The sequence below is a fragment of the Gopherus flavomarginatus genome, chromosome 2, assembly GCF_025201925.1.
Source record: "Gopherus flavomarginatus isolate rGopFla2 chromosome 2, rGopFla2.mat.asm, whole genome shotgun sequence".
Classification (NCBI taxonomy): Eukaryota; Metazoa; Chordata; order Testudines; family Testudinidae; genus Gopherus; species Gopherus flavomarginatus.
The window spans coordinates 40986496-41007260 of record NC_066618.1 but is presented as its reverse complement, the minus strand read 5'-3'; the positions used below and the strand labels follow the sequence as shown (position 1 = coordinate 41007260).

The window sequence follows — 20765 nt, the reverse complement described above, 5'->3', positions numbered from 1 at the left end:
GACTCACCAGCCAGCACCCAAGAAATAATTCTTTGTAGTAACTCAGATCCCATCCCATCTAACATCCCATCACAGACCATTGGGCATATTTACCTGCTAATAATCAAAGATGAATTAATTGCCAAAATTAGGGTATCCTATCATACTATCCCCTCCATAAACTTATCAAGCTTAGTCTTGAAGCCAGATATGTCTTTTGCCCCCAATACTCCCCTTGGAAGGCTGTTCCAGAACTTCACTCCTCTGATGGTTAGAAACCTTCATCTAATTTCAAGTTTAAACTTCCTAGTGTCCAGTTTATATCCATTTGTTCTTGTGTCCACATTGGTACTAAGCTTAAATAATTCCTCTCCCTCCCTGATATTTATCCTTCTGATATATTTATAGAGAGCAATCATATCTCCCCTCAGCCTTCTTTTAGTTAGGCTAAACAAGCCAAGCTCTTTCAGTCTCCTTTCATAAGATAGGTTTTCCATTCCTCGGATCATCCTAGTAGCCCTTCTCTGTACCTGTTCCAGTTTGAATTCATCCAATTAGAATATACCATATAGATAGCATGTGTAAATGTGATAGATCAGGAATAAGGAGGGAGGGAATGGCAAAGTCTCAGAGCACATGATGGAGCATAGCGTGATTTTTAAAGAGTAGAGTTTTATATGCCAGGTAAAGAGTTGGAAGTCATGGGCTACGTCCAGGAAAAATAAGCCTCTAGAGACAGGTTTTGAAGTGGTAGGAAGTTAGGGAGGGTATTACTGGTGATAGGAGCAGAATGGAAGAAGTATCTACTGTCCACTGTAGAGAGAGACAAGCCGGGAGAAAAGGAGGAACACTGATATTTGAAAAGCATAGAGAACAACCTGTAAAATGGAAAGGGTTGAAGTTGTAGAGATGGAAGGGAACTCAAATTCCTGGAGAATCATGAAGACTAGGAGAGAGAGTTTGTGCATACATGCAATGGTATTTTAATTGTTTGCAAGTTATGATTATTCTTCATAGTCATAATAATTTAGTGCAGTGACTAACTGGAGAGGAATTGTACAAAAAAAGAACTGACTCCAAATGGGGCGGGGAGAATAAAATGAGCCAATAATAATATTATTTTCATTTCTTCATATGTTTAGAAGTTTAACAATGACTGGTGGATAGGACGGTTGGTAAAAGAAGGCTGTGAAATAGGATTCATACCAAGTCCAGTCAAATTAGAAAACATGAGGATACAGCATGAACAAAGGGCAAAGCAAGGAAAATTCTACTCCAGGTAATAAAAATAAAGACAAATTTTAAAATATCTTTGCGTGTGATGTCAGCATTTCCATTGTGAATCATTAATTTCAGGGATGTTCAAGTAAGTCATGTAAAGATATCACTGGTGCTGAATCTTAGCTAACAAAGTCTTAACCTAAAAGTTCACAAAATGTTTTAAGATATGAATTCATCTAAAACTCATTCTGTAACTTAGCTTTCCTTAAAAGTTAATACTGTGATGGGCACTCTTGAAATACATAAAATAGATAAACACAGGCAAACAAACTATGACATGAAACAATCAAGAATATGAAATTAATATGCATCAAATATATTTAAGGAAAATTGTTGTTATGGTGTGAGTTAAAAATATTATCATCATCAGGGCCGGTTCCAGGGGTTTTGCCGCCTCAAGCAGCCAAAAAAAAAAAAAAAAAGCCACGGTCGCGATCTGCGGCAGTTTAGCGGGAGGTCCATCGCTCCGAGCAGGAGTGAGGGACCCTCCACTGAATTGCCGACAAATCCTTGAAAGTGCCGCCCTGCTCCGGAGTGGCCACCCCAAGCACCTGCTTGATAAGCTGGTACCTGGAGCCGGCCCTGATCAGCCTTAACTTTGCATGTTTGATTTTCAGAGATGAGTTCTCACAATTTGTATGCACATACACAGTTGTGTGTGCAAACTGGGTACTTGAACATAGATCAGGCCAACAAGATACCTAACTTCACATATCACCACTGCAAATGCAAACTGGTATCTGTGTATGCAGATATGGTGTGCAAAAGTGCAGTTTACTTGCAATTGGAAATCAGATTCTCTGAATTTCTTAGCATTTTGTAATTTGCTTTCACAGCTTTATAATTATTTAATAATTTCCAACACTAGTTTTAGAATTCACGGAAAATGGTGAGATAGACTTATGAACTGAAACCAGAATCTGCACTTCTGGAAATACTTTTTTCTCCAGGAAAATGCTTTCCTACCTTAGATTATACATACTTGTCCACTTGTTTTCCAAAATGTTTTTCTCCATCAGTACAACTTTTACAGCACACTTTATGTTGGATGTTGTGTGCCTATTGTTTATCATTGAGGTCTGACTACGTGTTCAGCATTGCCTAAAATTAAACGTACAGTACCTCCAAGTATACCTCGGTATCTTGCTGCTGCAAGATACAGTATCTACTGTAGTATATCTAGAGCAGTATTTATCCTCCATAAGTATGTCAACAGATTTGAGGGCAAATACCACTTATCCCTTCTCAGGTATAAAGGGCCCTAATTGCAGTAAAACTTGTGTTTTCTCTAGTTGTGGGTAGGTTTGCAGAGACCATGGAGGGGAGCTGAATGCCACAGAAGCCCTTTGTACTCTATTAAGGGAAGCATTGTTGAGGATCAGGAATGCAGTGAGAGCACAGGCAACTGTAGACGTAAGGTAGCAGCAGTGGCCATGGAATAACTGTTGTGTAACTCCACAGTCCTGAGTGGGGAGAATTCATTCTCTCAAAACCTCATACAGCTCTTCAGCACACCAGCCTGGTGTTGACCAAAGGATTTGTCCCATCCTGATTTTAAAGCTCTTCATTCTCCTGAAGTTCTGACTGGCATTGCTGCTATCTTAGAGTGGTATACTTATTTTATTCTTCATATATGAAAAAAATACTAGTGATAAATTCAGTCTCAGGTAAGAGGACACTGCATTAATATTTGCAGTGGAAATGTAACCTCTTTCACCTACATTTTCAGATGCAGGTTAAAAAGTTAATGGGAGTCAAATGGTTAAAATACCACATGGTTCTTAAGAAATTTCAGGGTTTAAACTAGCCTTTATCTGAATCTCACCTCATTTGGAGGCAGCCAGTCAATCATGCAGCAGGAGGAAGAAAATATAAAAAAGGCTCTTCCAGAGGTACATCCTAGAACTGATCATCTCTTTGTAGCTTTTATATTCCCACACATGGCAAATTGGAATTTGCATTGCATAAAGTTCTGAATGCATTGAACAGCCTCTTCAGTAGAGGGTGAATCAACATACTCAGTTGTTTCAGTGGCCAGTAGCTGCCATTCTTCACTTTTCTTCTCTCTGCAGGATTCTAAGCTTCTCTCAAATAATGCTGTGTGCCAGTTTTGCAGCTGTTAAATTCACCTTTGATTGCTTTGTTACATGTACTTTTCAGGTCTAGTATCAGTGCTGAACTTACCTTGTTAGGGGAGGGATAGCTCAGGGGTTTGAGCATTGGCCTACTGAACCCAGGGTTGTGAGTTCAATCCCTGAGGGGGCCATTAAGGGAACTGGGGTAAAAATCTGGGGATTGGTCCTGCTTGGAGCAGGGGGTTGGACTAGATGACCTCCTGAGGTCCCTTCCAACCCTAATAGTCTATGATTTAAATTTTAAAAGATATTTCTTGAAAGAGTCTGACAGCACACCAAGGTTTCAAAGAACCAAGCAGTGGTGATAAACTTCTTGCTGTTGTCTCTCTCTTCCCTTTTTCTTGTGTTATCTTTTAGTTTGGGTCACATTTTGAGTTTTGTTTTGTTATATTTGCTATCCAGGGATGTTGTCTTGTGTCCATTTTTCTTTTGTAGATAGGAAAATAGTCCTGTGGCTTCAAATATTTCCAGTGAGTACCTGGTGTACTCAGTATACTGTGTATTCACTGTGTTTGTAATGCCTTGGCAAGGATCACAGTGCATTTGGATATAGGATCTTCTCCAGGGAATCCCCTTCAGCTATCAGATATTGGGGCAAATAGCTTGTGATACTTGCTTAAATCCAGAGCTAAGTCAGCATGAAATGCCTTGAAGGAGGAGTCTTAGAGATAATCAGGTGTGAGTGTAGTTTTCTCGTTGGACAGAAGCTTGTCTGTCAGAAACTGGCACCAGTGTGGTCTTTAAGGTCCTGGAGCAGTGCTTCAACATCCTGGGAGTCTTTGGAAGAGAAGGAAATGACCCTCCCCATGAGGACCTGAAGTCTCCTGGGTTTTTTTTAAATAAGAGGATAGATAAGAGGATAGATTAAACTGAGCTTCTGAGAAGCTTTCAAGGACTCAAAGGTGGATGTTATAGATGTTTTGGAAATGCATGCCCTGTGGATCTGGAGAGACTGCTAACACACTTGGTTCTAGATTAGATTATGATTAAATGTTTCTGCCAGTAATGGTTTCCATAATGGTACATATATAAACTACTAAAAAAAATTACTCCAAGTTCCACCTTATTCTTCACAGATATATGCAGTACCCATGAAAATCCACAAAGCTAACATACGCCCTTCAGAACCCTTCTTGAAACTCTCCTATTTCGTGATGTCTACCAACCCCCCACCCACAAAAAAAAAAACCCATCCTTAACAGTGACTGAACTCCTCGTCCACTGCCTATCATGTTGATCCATATTGCCTTATTGTTTCCTTGTCTTCCCTTCCTGTTTGTCTCCATCTATTGTCTCTTGTCTTATACTAAGATTGTAAGCTCTTTTCGTTTTGTGTTTGTACCATAGCACAGTGGTGTCCTGGTTCATTCCTAGACCTTACAGGCACTACAGGAATACAAATTAGTAACAACAACAACACAAGGGCCCTGTTAGTCGTGGTTCAAATTAAAGCCCTCTTGACACCTAAGTGTAGCATGATGTGAACTGGGAAGGGAAAATTCAACAGTCAGCAAGTATTCAAATGTTGAGCTCAATTCTGATTTCAGTCAAGTCAAGCCAAAGTAAATCCAGGATAAGATCACTGAGGAAAGTAAAGTTACTCTGGATTTACCCTAGTTTAACTAAAATCAGGATGTGGTCAATTGAAATATGTTTGCAGTACCATGGCACACTGCCACAGAAGATTGTTAATTATATTACCCCGAGGCTTCCATAGTTTCAGGACAGACACTGAGGAAGTGTCTGCTCATATCTGTCTGTCATGCCATCCAAGACTAACTTAATGATGGTTCAAGGACAGTTTGTGATACCCAGGTAACATATGTATGTCCTTTGTGCAAATTATAGTGAACATTAATGTGTTCACTTCTGCATGAGGTGGCCACATTGTCATCTAATGGTCAAGTTAGATTTAGTTACCTTTCCTGTCTGAGATGGTGGACGCCAATCCTATGAGGCTGAAAGTCTTACCATTACTGACCAAGTCTCTGAATTTCATATCTTGATTTCTTTTGGCATGGCTCCTAGAGGCACAAACTAGTTAGCTCGATATGCAGGATGAGACTTCTGAAGTCCCAATTTCTCAGGAGGAATCTACCAGAAAGATCTACAAATCCAAATGGACCACTTCTGTGTTTAGTGTAAACAGGACCAAATAAACCCTTTATTTGCTCTACTCAAAAACTGTCTTATCTTCTAACACTTTCTCAGTCTGAGTTAGAGACATCTTCCCTTTGAGAATTCTTAGCTTTTATTTGGGCTTTTCATAAACATGTATAAAGTGCATTTGTTTCTGTTCAGACGCTGCTGAGTACTGTGCTTGTCACTTAAAACATGACTGTGACCACTTACAGTTGTACTTTATCTACTGAATGTGAATGTTTGGAATGGATTGAGAATAGTTTATCAGAAAGCCTATAGCATTTTAGAGTTGTAGCCCCTCCTCTCTGGTGCTTCCTACTTGGCGTGGCTTCTCTCCTGTCCTCCGATGGAGTGGGTCATGAGTTCTTTGTCTGATGCCCAGTGCCTCCACCCAAGATGACTCCTTACTGTGCCTGAGGGTGTTGTCCCTCGGGAAAATGAATAATGCTGTTAATGGCCAAGAAGTATAAAGTCCAGTACACAAGAAACAGTGAAGTACATCAACCCAAACTCCAGCCATGAAATTCCACACCAAAAAGTAACAGTATAACACAGGGGACTTTATAGGGAGCAGGAAAATAGGATCTGGGGAAGGAAAGGGTTAGGGTTAACTAAAAAGTATTCAACACTAACCAACAAATTCCCCACCTCCAATGCTCACAGCTCTTCCCAACCCTCGGCTCCCTCCCTGGCACCTTCCCAGGAAAATGATATGCTGAGATTAAGTCCTGAGCTGTGTGCTACAAAGCTGTGAATGTTGGCCAGCCTAAACAAAGTGAGTTCGCTTAATGAGTCTTCACACCTCGGAGGGGCAGGGTCCTCCTCTCCTAACTCCTACCAGGCTCACATGCTGCCTGGCCCAGAGTCCTGTGGAGGTCTCAGCTGGCTCTCTGTAGTTGGCACTGGATTGGAGCTCTGCCACACTGGACACACAGTCTCTACAGAACTGGAACTGCCTGACCCATGCAACTTTCTCACTGCAGTTCAAAAAGACTCCCCCTGTGAGGAGTGTGAGTGTAGGGAGGCTAGCTGGGGCTCATCTCTCTCTGGGGCAGCAGGGAACCACACCACCTCACTACAGAGAGATAAACAGAGATTTCCTGAGCTGTTTTGCGTCTTTCTTTTGCAGCTTCCAGCCAGGAAAACCACCCAAAACCAAGCCTGCTTGGTCCTAAAATGGCACCAAAAAAAGGGGAGGAGGGGTGGCTGGCAGTCTGAGAGTCATGGCGTCATGATGATGGAGGGGGGTTGCGTTATGACACTGAGTGGGGCTTAGTTTGGGAGGGCACGGAGGAGCAGCTCCAGAGTCAAGCGGAATAAAAAAAAAAACAGATGTAACTGCATGAAAACGGTTGCCCAGAATCAAAAATAAAAGAGCCCAAAGTGGCTTGCTATACACTAGTTTGTCTCACTGTCTCTCTGAGTTAGGCTGGCCCTCTCCCACTGAGCAGCCGTAGCTCCTCATTTCCCCCATGAACTGCTTGTCCAGATCACACCGTGTAAAAGCCTCTATATTGGCCTCAGCAGGAGTTTTTACTCCAATCCCTCCCTATCTGTGACTCCAACTGTGCCAGGAAATGGTGTCAGAGGGATCTGGCAGCCATTGCAGTTGTTGTCTCTTGAGTCGGATCACCTACAATCTGGCACTCCAGCTGACAAACTCCAAGTGGGGGTTACAGAGTGTCAGGCTCCAGTTACTGATCCACTTTATGCTAAATTAAAAAAAAAAAAAAGCTGGTATTGCAGATTAACCCTTGATTCCCAGCAAAGGTAATCTTAAAGTTCTATTTTAACCAGTCAGTTATTCTGCATATATTATTTTCATGTCCATCTTGGAAAAGTTCTTCTCTACAAGCTTTATGCTGGAGAAGACTAAAGCCCTAAGGAAATGTAGTCATCTTTTTTCTTTTACATAAACATTTAGGAATTGCCTTGGACTATTAGTCCATCTAATCCAGTATCTTGTCTCTGATGCTATTCACTACCAGGTTCTTCATAAGAAGATGCAAGAAATCCTGTACTAAATATAGGACAAACTGCTAATTAGCGCAAACTGCTAATAGGGGAATGTTCTTCCTAATCTCTATCAATTAGTGGGGTTGTACCATGAACCGTAAAGCAGTTATCTCATTAGTTCTATTTTTCTAGGTAAATAACATTTATTTTCTTGATATTGTTACTGAGTGAATCTAGTTTCTATTTGAGGCAAGTGTTTGTTTTGTCTATAATTAACAAGCTTCCAGAAACATCTCTGGAGATTCTTAGTTTCTGTATAATAGGGATACTATTGTAATTTACACTGTTTTGGAGAAAAGAAACATTTCTCACCTGTAATGCACGCACTCTCTCTCTCACACACACACACACCACCTTCCCATCAGAGTTTTGGATTATTTTGTTTTGATTATTAGCTTATTTGAACATTTTAAAAAGAAGTAGAAGTAACAGGTATTGACCACTGGAAAGCCCAAGCAAATACCATAAGAAGTGTAAATCTGGTGAAGAGGCATTTATATTCAAAACTTTTGAGCTGTGCATAGAGTGACCAGATCACCCCTGCTCCGCCCCAACTCTGCCCCAGGTCCCACCCCCTCCCCACTCAGCTCCCCCACCATCACACCCTTCCTCATCCCCCGGCCTGCCGCTGGCTTGCTGCATCCCTCCTCAGTCCCCAACCCACCGCTCGCCGCCTCACCTCACTTGCCTCGCTTACCACTTGCCTCTTCATCCCCCCGCCTGCCACTCAACCCTACAGCGCCGACTTCCTCTCTGCCGGGTAGGTGCTTGCTCACCCCCCTCACCTCTGCATTGCCCTCGCCCCACCATCATTCCACCCCTTGCCCTAAGTCCCCACCCCTGCCCTGCCTCTTCTCCACCTCCTCCCCTGAACGCGCCATGTCCCTGCTCCTCCCCACTCCTGGAAAGCGCTAAGCACCACCAAACAGCTGTTAGGCAGTGGGAAGTGCTGAGGGGAGAGGAGCGGGGATGTGGCGTGCTGGGGAGTGGAGGGGAGAAGGAGGCGAGGAGGAGGGATCTTGGCTGCAATTTTTCCCCGTGGGTGCTCCAGCCCCGGAGCACCCACGGGTCAGCGCCTTCCTCTCGCTCACCTCCTTACCTGACTATCAGGACAAACAGCGTCCTAATCATACATTGATCGGGACGCCGGACAAAGGGTTAAATATCAGGACGGTTCTGATTTTATCGGGACACCTGGTCACCCTAGCTGTGCATATTCCAACCTTCCATTTGCCAAAGGTACTAGTTCCACATCGTGATGATCAATTGTTGTGTGTGCTTTTGAAGACAATATTTTTCCTTCCTTGAGTACTACTGTCAGCAGTTCTGAGAGAAAGTATATGAAGGCAAAAATTTTAATGTGTATGTCCAAGGGATTTACTGAAGAAGTGTTCATATTAAGATCACAATGAAAGTAGGTATATCTTCCTAGTAGATATAACTACCAGCAGAATAAATCAGTAGGCATTAAAACTGGACCAATATGGAAACAAATTGACATGTGCAATCACTCAGTCCCCAAAGTGTGCATACATTTTGTTTAAAGTGTAAATTTACACTGAGATCAGGAATATTGCCTGTCTTTGCTAGTGACCCATTTGATAGTTTGAAAGCGAGATAATGAATACATTCTTGATTTACTACTGATAAGACTCTAGGATTTTAACACTGATTTCTTGCTGTACTCTAGTAAATCAGGAGGAAATTCATCATCCAGTTTGGGTGACATAGTCCCTAGTTCCAGAAAATCAACACCTCCGTCATCTGGTAAGTAGGTCACTAGTCTTTAGACAACCTGTTTATAGAATTGTGTGTTTAGTCCTTTAAGATTTACACTACTTTGTGTTATACTTTTTAAACTGAGCTGGAGAAAAGGTCTTCCTAACTTTTAGTGGTCTTTGGCACAGTGGCAGATGGTTGTGTTGTCATGTGAGACTGGTTTGCATCTGTGCTGAAGATGAGGGAATTGTACAAATTCATTATTGCCTCTGCCTGGCTAGTTCATGCAGTCATACGGTTGTTATCAAATCTGTTCAACTGCTGTCTTGATTTCACTATGATTTATGTTATAAAATCTTGGTGGTAGGGATGGGAATTAGGCTGGAAAAATAAGGTGAAATTAAACCTTTCCAGAACTTGTGCCCTTCTAAAAATGTGTGATTTGTCAGCTGCTGTTGGTTTATACTAGGACAGTCAAACATTTCTCCTGAGCAATTTCTGATGAGTAAGGATAATCTTCAAGTACCAGAAGGAAGATGGTGCTGAGATGAATCAAGAATATCTTTAGGGTCCTGCAAACCTACCAGAAACTACATAATTTTATAACATCAGGAGCTTTTATTTGCACAATTTATTAGGTTTTACAAAGCAGATCATGACTCAATTCTTATAGATTTGTTTTACTTTTTTGATGCAGAATTCTTTTTAATAAATACTTCTTTGCATTTAGAGCACAGACAGGCCCATTTGAACTTAGTTTTGGTTAGGTTCAAGAGGCATTAAGCAATTGCACTTATGAGTTGCACCAGCATGCTAAGAATAGCTAGTTTAATTAAAGGAAACTGGAACATGACCGGATATCTTGAACAGAATCCTAAGGAGTTTGTGTGCCAAAAAAAAAAAGAGAGTTTTCATTGTTATATCACTTGGTTGAAAAGAAATATTTATTTTATATTCAAATACCTAAACTTCCTAAAATATTTTTGTATAATTTTAACTACTAAATTAAGCAATTAGAAATTTATTAAAGACCTAGCACTGTGTTAAGGGATACTGTATTGCTGGATGTTTCATCTTTTGGGTGAGTGAAAAAACAGAAGTACATAGTACTTGCAATCAATAAGAACCTCATGTCACCCCAAGTATTTTGGTGGTAGGCAGTGTGATCTGTGTATAGTTTTATAGCACTTTGGCTTTGTCTGTAGTGGTAAGTGATATTTCAGTATGAAACACTTTGTATACTAAAAATATTTGTACAATAGATCAGCAAATGTATTTCCATTTATTTGAAATATCTCGTTTAATGTTCTCAGAATGTTTTACAGAATTTGGTGGTAAGAGAACTGAAAATATAGCCAGAAAACTGAATGATTACTTGAGATATAATTTGAGAGAGAGATGAGCCAACCTGGTTATCAAAAACATGCATGGGTGTGTGGAGGAGCCCCAACTTATCTGGTATTTTCCTCCCTACTGAGACTTCTGAGAACATGGTTCCCTCCCCTGTATTTAAGCATTCCTGTAAACAGGAAGCCATATTTCCAAGAGATTAATTTTTCTATGCTTAACGCCTCCATATCGAGGCTTGGGGAATATAGTCATGAACAGAGAATATTTGCTTGCTGGTGTATCCCAATGTTTTTGTTTTTGCATATTTTTGTCTAAAATATTCTAAGGGGAACTGATAGTAGTGCATTAGTTAGGCATCGCAGTGAACAAGCACCACGTATATCACCCCATTCCACTCTCGTAATGCACCAGAGTTCTGACCTGCAACACTACTGCTATTCTGTTACCAGGCATTCTGCTTGAGAGAGATTGACACCTGTACCAAAGTATGGACTAATTCCATGATGTGCAGAAATGGGAACTAGTATGAGTTAATTTCACTTTTCAATTTTGGAAAAAAAACCCAGTATGTTACTAGGCTGACTAATTTAAACCTGCAGTGCAAAAAACAAACGCCAAACAAAATGAACAAATACTGAAAAATGAGATACTTTGTCTTTCTGGACCAGTCTAATCAGTCCATGCAAGCCTCATAGCCTACATAATAAATGTGATGGCAACTGAATATGATGACCAAACATAAAGACCCAAAATCACAATGATGACCAAGTACATTAGAACAGCAATAATAACTACTGCTGAAGAAGAGGGACTAACATGAAGAAGATCAAAGAAGAAAAATGAAAGCAAAGAACACAACCTTAAAATGACAAATACAAAACCAACAAGCAAATTTGTCAGATTAAAAAAATCAAATTATTTTGCAAAAATGAAAAAGGCTTTTGAGGGGAGGGGAGTTTTTAGCTTGAAATATTTCATCCATCTCTGGTAATACCCTTGCTTTTCCTGAAGAGTCTTGGAACATCAAAGCCTGTATGTTGTTTGAGGTGGCCATTGCATTTACTTATGCAGTTAGGAGTATATTTTACTACTTATTCACTGGCTGTTCAGTTACTACAGATGCCTTATATTATAGAAAAAATCCTCTTAATTATCTTTGAAAATATGTCTTTATCGGAATGGTGTAGGTGATTTAATTAAACGCACTCAGAGTAATTTGCATAGGAGTGGGTGTAGCAGATGGTGGTATCTTCTTTCCTCCCTCAACTCAAGACTAGGATCTAGGCAAGTCCATAGCCAAAGAGGGGAGGTATAACTCAGTTGTTTGAGCATTGGCCTGGTAAGCTTAGAGTTGTGAGTTCAATCCTTGAGAGAGTCACTTAAAAATCTGGGGCAAAATCAGTACTTAGTCCCCCTAGTGAAGGGGACTGGACTTAATGATCTTTCAAGGTCCTTTCCAGCTCTGTGAGATAGGTGTATATATCTCTCTATATATAACTGTGGTTAGTCCCCCAGTTTGGCTTCCTGCTCTATAATATTGAGGTGAATCCTATTTAAACTCTCTTGTTCAGAGTTTATTACACTTATTTTAGTGTTCAAGTTTTGTTTCTGATGTATTGTTGGATAGTTTTTTGGTCCGTGGTGGTTTGCTCAGGGAGTTAAGAGCTGTCTGGTGCTCTGAGACCCAGATACCAGAGGGTGAAAATGTGGGGTGCAGAGCTGGAAAGTGCGGAAGCTCAGGATCTGTCATCTGGGCCTCTAATCCATGCCACAGCACTTGAACCAGTTAATCAAAATATCTCCTGTAGCAAATTTGTTCATAGGAACACAGGAACTGGGAGATAATTGCCCTTGTTTCTACTGAGTTACTCCATTTTATTCTTATTGATTTTTATACTACATAGCATACTGATTGTATTATACAAATAATAATTGCTGTTTATAATTTGGGAGGGAAAATGTTGGCGGAAAATACTGTGTTTTTCTGTGGCTGTTATAGTGGAATCAGAGTGATGTCAGAATGGAGATCTGGCCAAATGATCTTCTGGGGAGGCTGTGTTTAAAGTTTCTATTCAGGAAGATGTACTTCAATAAGTCTCTTGGAGATTATTGAATGAGAACTATACATGGTCAGGGATGCAGTTCCATGCTTGGGTATCCCTAAGCCTCTTAATGACAGAAGGTGGGATTGGAGAACAGGGAATGGATCACTCAGTAATTGCCCTATTCTGAAGCACCGGGGAGCAGCCAGTATCAGAAGACGGGATACTGGCCTACATAGATAAGGAGAAAATGTGTGTTACTCATATAGAAGAGATGACTGCCCCAAGTAACTCTTAAATCAGAAGCTGCATGTAGACTGGCTGATCCTGTTGTTTACTAGTCAGATAACTTGGTGGCTAATACTGCTGCATGGATCAGTGCTGTCCCACCCACAGAACAGCAGCATGGAGGTCACCTAGGTAGATTTATAATACTCAAGGTGATCATTTATGGTTTTAGCTAAAGTCTTCACTTCTTCTACCACTAATGGACCTTGTAGGCCTTGAATTAATTCAATTCAGTGTACTGCCTTATACAAGTGTTTCTGAAGTTTGTTTGTTTTAGAGAGAGACAGAATCTCGAGGTATCTGTCAGAGGTAAGGTAGGTAAGATCTTCCCAGCATAGGGATACACAATTTTTGTGAATTAATTCCCTGTGTCCATTTGTCAGCAGTGGAGGGTGCTCATTGGAGTCAAGTTTAACATAATACCCAAGATTGTTGTAGACTGCTCTATGTGAGTGTGCCTGAAAAAGCCTAGGATACTTTGTTTCAGATATAGCTAGCAGGCCTCTGTTGGCCATACACTGAGGAGAGCTCAATTTTTCATTCTCCTTTGCATTCTAGAAACCATTTAATGCTGAGTCCATTAATGTTTTTATTGTTTACATTGTCATTAATCACTAACTTGCTGTAGGGTGCACCATATATTTATGCTGCCCTCTCTGTCTGATGGATATGATTTTCTTTTGGAGAAGGGAGTGGAGTAGCAATGGTTTATTGTTGCCATGTCCATCTTGCCCTCCCCGCTTCCTCACTTGATCTTTTCAGGAGAATTCAGCATGCCTCCACGATAACTAGGCTAGGTTTTCTTTCTTCCCTTTGCCATTCATTTAAGTGTTCATTAACAGCAGATATGTTTTATTATTTCTAATGAATGTATCTTATGCCTACTGTATATTTTTGATTTAAATAATGTGATTTTAAAAGGTAGTGCCAATTATATTCTGCTCTCAGATAATTGTGTGTAACTGAGTATCTGAGGCAGATTTTAACTCATGGAATTAAAACTTCAGACAGAAAAATTTTCTGTGTTTAGTATCCTAAGTACATAATACTAAAATCTTAATTCAAGATAGTTCAAAATGTGCAAGAATTTTGTAAAATAAACATATAATAAATAATACAGACACTGTAGGTCAAATTCTGTTCTTTTACACTGATGTAAATGCAGAATAACACCACTGAAGAACTCCAGATTTGCATCAACATAACAAAGAGCAGAACTTGACCATTCAACAGTTTTGTGAGAGTAGACCTGTGGATGTCTGATTTAATTCTGTAAAAGGGAATTTGAAGAAAATGTTACAGTAGTTGTTACAGATATTGCCTTGTGTGTTTTCTAATCCTAATGTTTTGCACCTTTAATTTTTTCCCATTAAGTTTTTACTGTGTTCTCTAGTCATGGTTGATTTTTTTTTTACTTCAGGTAGTTTAATTTTCTTTTGTTTTTCTTTTTAACCTATTTCTTCTCTCCCTATGATCTGATAATTTTGAATTGTTTGTCTGTATATAGCTATAGACATAGATGCCACTGGCTTAGATGCAGAAGAAAATGATATTCCAGCAAACCATCGCTCCCCCAAACCCAGTGCAAACAGTGTAACATCACCCCACTCCAAAGAGAAAAGAATGCCCTTCTTTAAGAAGGTAACACCAACTTCCAAGCTCCTGTCTGTCCACGTGCTCACCTGCACTGCATCACATTTCTAGTCCTGTTAACTGTCTGCGTCCTTTGACAAGCCAATAACATGCATGCTTTTGTTATTCTTTGTTTCTTTTCCATGCTGCTGTAGCTAAGCAGAAGCAGAAATCGGTAAGTTTACATTGACGTGAGCTGTGTTTATCCTGCCACTGGCATCATTAGCATTATTACCATAATTTATACAAGACAATCATTTCAGAACTAAGGAAGAAACAGATCAACTGATGATTGATTCCATACATTAAAACAAACATGCTAGGTACAGTCGGTGACTCAGTGAAACACTGTTACAGTACTTATCCTTTTTGATGGAATAATAGGCACAATGGGAATTTCTTTAAACATTCAAGGAAGTAAAACATTGACAACTCCATATAATGCACCTTTCTAGTGCATGCTTATTCTATCTGTCTGTCTCTTTTTTTTCAAGCTTTTTAACTTATAATTCAGTCTATTAAAACTAGTATTAAAATCTAATCACATACTCAACTTGTACTTACAAAAAAAACCCTTCAATTTTAAATTTAGTCAGTATTTAAACTTCTAATCCACTAGGTGCCAAATCTGCAGATGAGCAAGACCAGTGGAAAACTGCAGACTTGTTTTGGCGGTCTACTGTGAGTTTTTCCTATTGTCATATATAAATTCTCTCCCAATGTTCTTGCCTTCTCCTCCATCAATCAGCTTGTAGCATCTTAACTATTGGAAATGGGACTGGTGGTCCTCTCTAGATCCAGTGCCTGTCCAAAAACTGGCCAACAAAGGTGCTACTGAATTATGCTGTTGGCATCCCTTTACTGGGATTCCAAGGTGTGCCTATGAACCCTGCTTGGATACGTTGTCTATCAGCAAAATATTTAGCAGCTGCGATACTAGGCTAGCTACTATATTTCTACTTCATTTTTTAATCCTCTAATTTTTCTTAACGTCTCTTCCTTAGTTTTTAATTACAACCTTCTCTCCAAAAGTAACACTGTCATACTGCTTATAAATACTGCCAATACACAGTATTGCCAATTCTGTGGATATATCCAAGCTTAGCGGTGCAAAAATTCCTCCTCTATCTTCCCTCTTATGTTTCTTCAAAAAAGAATGTATTCTTCTCCCCTATAAAAACGTCCTTTTGCTTGCTTCAGTGAATAATTTTCTTAAATAACATGGCTCTTATTCTCAGTCCATTATAGAATGCCTGGAATGGAATGAGAGTTTCTTGTGTTCTGAATGATATTTTAATTAATCATATCAAAAATGCAAATAGTATGCAAAATTAAGACATCTGAATCTCTTTATTGGCTTCTATCAATGTAAGCCTCTCCAAAGGCTTAGCCTTTGTCTCTAGAAGGACCTGCTACAGGGATGAGATTCTGTATGCTTATTCATTCTTTGACTTCTCTGATTAGAATCTCAGAATCATTTCCAGCTGTGGTGGATATTTTCTGTAACATGTGGACAGTTGTCTATTAGAAACTGGATGGATGCCCCCAACTAATTTCAGACAGTAAAAACCACTTAACAACCATCCCGGGGTAAAATCTCTGCCAACACCAGTCTGGGACAGATTTCAACCAGAGACCTAGAGGGGAAAATTTCTGTAGCTTGTTACCTGATATTGTAGGGGATTGATCCCCTAAACTCTTTATTAATTTTAATGACTGATGCTTTCATCAAATAATTTTGTACAGTTTTTTCACTAATTTTCTGCTGACAAAATAGTTAATTTTAGCTGGTAAAGGCAAAAATAGAGTTGCTGCAATATAGATTTTAAACACCAGTATTCCATCAAACAAGGTTATTTCTGTACCTTCCCTAATTTTTAGGTAACTTGTTGACTAACAGCATCAGTGTTAAGCTTTTGTGGATAGTCAACCACCTTATAAGAAAGCTCCACTGCATTTTAACCTTGACCTCATAAACATTTACAGACCTATTATGGATTTTTCTTAGGGATTGTCACTGTAATGCATGCATCAGATTATTTACATTCCTAGTAACAAAAGTTGAAAGAGTATATTTTCATAATTACACAACATAGTTACAGGGCTTTTCTTAAAAACATCTTAAGTAAGATCTTGGCCTGTGTATATAAGTTCTCTTCACATGCTTATGATGCCTCGGGCACTGGTATTCATTCTTCTTATGTTACCAATTATGTGGTGAACCTAGATGTAACAAAACAAAACAAAAAAAGATTCAGCCACAAGATTGTTTTCCATGTTTTAGACTGCTTTAGTCTGCTGCTTGTGTGGCATTTTGTGCTGTTGCTCTATTACTGTTTGTCTCTGTTTTTTGTGTTTGAAAATATTTTTACCTTGTTTTTTTATTGTGATTAACCTTGGGACATGTTGAGTCCTGAAATAATTAACAATGACAATATCCCATGATGGTGACTGATGTATTTGTACTATGTACTAGACCTTTGAAAAATAGATCTGGCATACTTCCTCTTAAAGTTTTTCCAGGTTGGTGGATTTGAAACATATTTTTTTCCCCTAAAACAAACAAAAAAAAGCAGCCAAAACTTTATTTTTAAAGTTGCCTGATAAGCCAATTTTGGTAGTCTTGGGGATGTCTTGTGCAAACAGTTTAGTTCAAAACTGTTTGATTCCTCCTCTTTACCATGAATATTAATGTATATGATTTTGGCAGTCTTCTGACATACATTATTTATATCAACATATCTTAAAGAAAAATTACTCAAACATTCATAAATTGTGCATGATACATCAGTGAGTAGTTTATTAAATAGTATGTAACTAACCTAACCCCTCTCCTTGAGAGCAGATAGGAGCTTCCTACAGAAGGGGCATGCTGTTCTCAGCTGTGTTTGTTTAAACTTTCTGTAAATGCTAACATGACCAGTCATTACTGTGATTTCATTTGCTAATGATGGTAATACATATTTTAGAATTTGTGGGTGTGACTATGGAAGTTAGAATGTAAGCACTTCCATGGGAATTTACAGTGATGTCACTATGGTTTATTAAGCAGGAGATATGAAAGAAGAGCTAGGCAATCCTTCTCTCCTTTTTTTTGGTTTTGGTTTTCTTCCTTCCCGTGGTAATAATAGTTTTATTAGATTTTATAATGGACTTAATAGGGTTTTGAGAAGAACCTTCTGTCCTTGCTCATATGTCACAGCCCTACTGGTGGTCATGCAAAATAACTTTCAGAAACAACACATACCATTAACCACTCAGATTGTGTGTGGCTGTTTCGAAAAGGGCCAGTTCCCAATTGTATAGGGAGAGAGGGAAGGGATAAAAATGGAAGTTTTTTGAACAGAAGTCCTCAAACCACACTTCTTGTACTGCATGTCTATTTGCAGGAAGAGGCAACGAAAAATCAGTGAATCCCCAAGTCTCCCTTTTGTGACACTGCTGGAAATTCAGAGTTACTTATATTGTAAATTAATACCATTCTCTATGCATGCTGAGATTCTTAAAGTGTTTTCCCTTTATACAGACAGAGCACATCCCTCCCTATGATGTAGTGCCTTCTATGCGACCAGTCGTTTTAGTGGGGCCTTCCTTGAAGGGATATGAGGTAAGTAATTGTCAATGACTACTATTTTCAGGATGTGTAAAAGACGGTCTGTCTTTAATTTCCAATTTCGGATTAAGAGAGAATGATGATGAACAGAATCGATTAATGCCACGGGAAGATTAGGCAAAAATATAAGAGACTATGGGGTAAATGCTTTCTTATTTTATATTTTTGCTTATCAGAATTCAGACAGGGGAAGTTAAAGTATTCAGATTGTAAATGCAGCAAAGAGTCCTGTGGCACCTTATAGACTAACAGACTCTTTGCTGCTTTTACAGATCCAGACTAACACGGCTACCCCTCTGATACTTGACAGATTGTAAATGTGCTTTTCACACCATGCCACCAGGAGTCACAAGTTTTTAATAACCCTTAAAACATCAAATAACCAATTTTTCAAAGTCATTAATACCATGTAGTATTATTTCATACACAGAGTTTTAATTTATTGCTTATTTGCTTTTAGGTGACAGATATGATGCAAAAAGCATTATTTGATTTTTTAAAACACAGATTTGAAGGGCGGTAAGTATTATGGAATCTCTATTTACTTGAATATAGTTCTTATTTTGAAATTATCGGGTTCCTGAGAAATAGCATTCTAACCAGGATACCAATGGAAAAGAATTTTGATAATAGGGTGCAGTTTATGTTAGAGCACCTCTTGTATGTGGTAAATTGTGGTAGGGAATAAAAGCTTCATGAGCAGAGAGCATTATTGTTGTATGGGGATGGGAAAAGTCCAAGAGGCACACATGCATATTATTGAAAGTAAGGTGAAGATGGCGGTTTGTGGCCAGAGGTGGCAACTGAAATCCAAGTGACTAACCACGTGCCCAAAGTTTTATATGTGTGGTAAAGGCATGAACTGAAAACAATTCTCTTGTTTAAATTAAGCATTGTTTAGTTTAAGTTACATGAGTGATACCTGCTCTCCTGGACAGATATGTTTGTATAGCCAGTAGTACAAGGGGGTCCTGATCCTGATTGAGGCCTTAAGGCACCTGTGTAATACAAGGATTAAATAACAATTCACTTTTTTAGCAGCGAGACATTCTATTCTTCGAATGTTAAGCATCCAGTGTTCAGTGAAGTCAAATGGAATCTTTATATTAACTTGATTTGTTGTTGAGTCAGGCCCCAAGTGAATATATATACCAAGGCAGCTGCCTTCTGAACAAATAAAGTGGAGGAAACCAGAAGGGAGGCATGTCTGTATTCTTTGATAAATGCTTTATCTGAATAGCAGTTGAAGTAAAAGTGTGCCATCTCTCCAGTGCTGCCAAATTGTCTGGAGAAAACTTGACATTTTCAATTAAGAGCTTCGACTTTGTGAGATGCTAGACAATACAGAAAATTGAAATGATACTGTCTCCTAGGATCAGTCATCTGGCATACCATAGTAGTCATCCTTTATAGTAGTGAAGTCATCAAATAATGGATATGTATCATTCAGAAATTGTAGTGGCAAAATTTTGAGTATTGCTGACAGAAAGAAGAGTTGGAACATCTTTCCTTTTTTGCTAAGTTCCTTGTGTTCTGTAAGTTTTGACACCAGATTCTTCATGGTGTGATACATTCTCTTTAAAAAAGAAATCATAGTGGATGAAACAAGAGGTTTTAAAATAATATAGAAATTTGACTTCATTCATTGTTACATGATTACATTTGGGAAAGAAAAGGGAGAATGTATTCTCTATAGCCCATAGAAAGGAAACTGACAAATATAAAATGGAAAACTTGTTTTGCAAGATATAAAAATCTAACTTTTAGCAAATGAGTATAACAAATCCAGTAGTGCAAAGTAGATCTATGTTTTTCATAACTACATGGAATAATCTGTACAATGTTATGCCAAGAATCATAACATTTGGCTTTGATTTTAGCTGTTAAGCAGACCATGGATGTGTTTTTTAAAAGTCTCTAATTTTTACTATAAAAAATAATTCTGTTTTCATGTATAAACTCTGGTTTGCTGCATTTGGTAGCTCAGGATTTTACACAGATAAATACACATATCAAAGTAAATTGAGCTATTTGGTGAGATTTTAACTTAACTGCATATGAGTTATCCTCCAAGGGAATATGCCTTTTAGTTCTTAGTTCTCTCTTTTGCCTTTTAGTTCTTAGTTCTTTAGTTCTCTCTTAAATGGCAAATAAAATTATAAATGGGAGGTGAGAGGGAAGAAATGGGATCAGCCTGATTTAAATCTCATCTTTGGAAGAATGTGACCTCTGTTTAGACCTAGATAGTCCAGAAAGTTTGAAGGTGGAACCAAGCCAAAGGATGTAGGTTAACTGTAGAAACAAGAAGAAGCTGAGCTGTTTTCATAGGAAAAAGAAAATACAAAAGGTTTTATAGCAGCTCACTGTGACCAACTGGAAATAATAATTTCTAATTTAATCATCCTCACTCATAGTCCCCAAACAGAGTCTGCCAGGCACTCAGCCCATGGCTTTCATTGGCTTTTCTACCCATACTTGAATTTCTCTACAGTTAGATCCCAAACATTTGAAATCAATAGTGTGTTTTAGAATCTGTTATGACAGTGAAATTTAAAGCTTGCTCCCTGT

General features: G+C 38.8%; 1 protein-coding gene across 7 annotated transcripts in view; it reads left to right on the top strand.

The window, feature by feature from the left end:
* Window positions 1–20765, top strand: part of CACNB2 (calcium voltage-gated channel auxiliary subunit beta 2) — a 441669-nt gene that overhangs the window by 370349 nt on the left and 50555 nt on the right. For 5 of the 7 annotated variants that reach the window (XM_050939558.1, XM_050939562.1, XM_050939560.1 and 2 more), the window contains 5 exons: window positions 1122–1258; window positions 9244–9320; window positions 14460–14593; window positions 18111–18191; window positions 18658–18716. In XM_050939558.1, the coding sequence (XP_050795515.1) occupies window positions 1122–1258; window positions 9244–9320; window positions 14460–14593; window positions 18111–18191; window positions 18658–18716 (488 nt within the window). Of the gene's footprint in view, window positions 1–1121; window positions 1259–9243; window positions 9321–14459; window positions 14594–14739; window positions 14760–18110; window positions 18192–18657; window positions 18717–20765 lie in introns of all 7 variants that reach the window. The other 2 variants (XM_050939559.1, XM_050939564.1) reach the window with 1 other exon arrangement.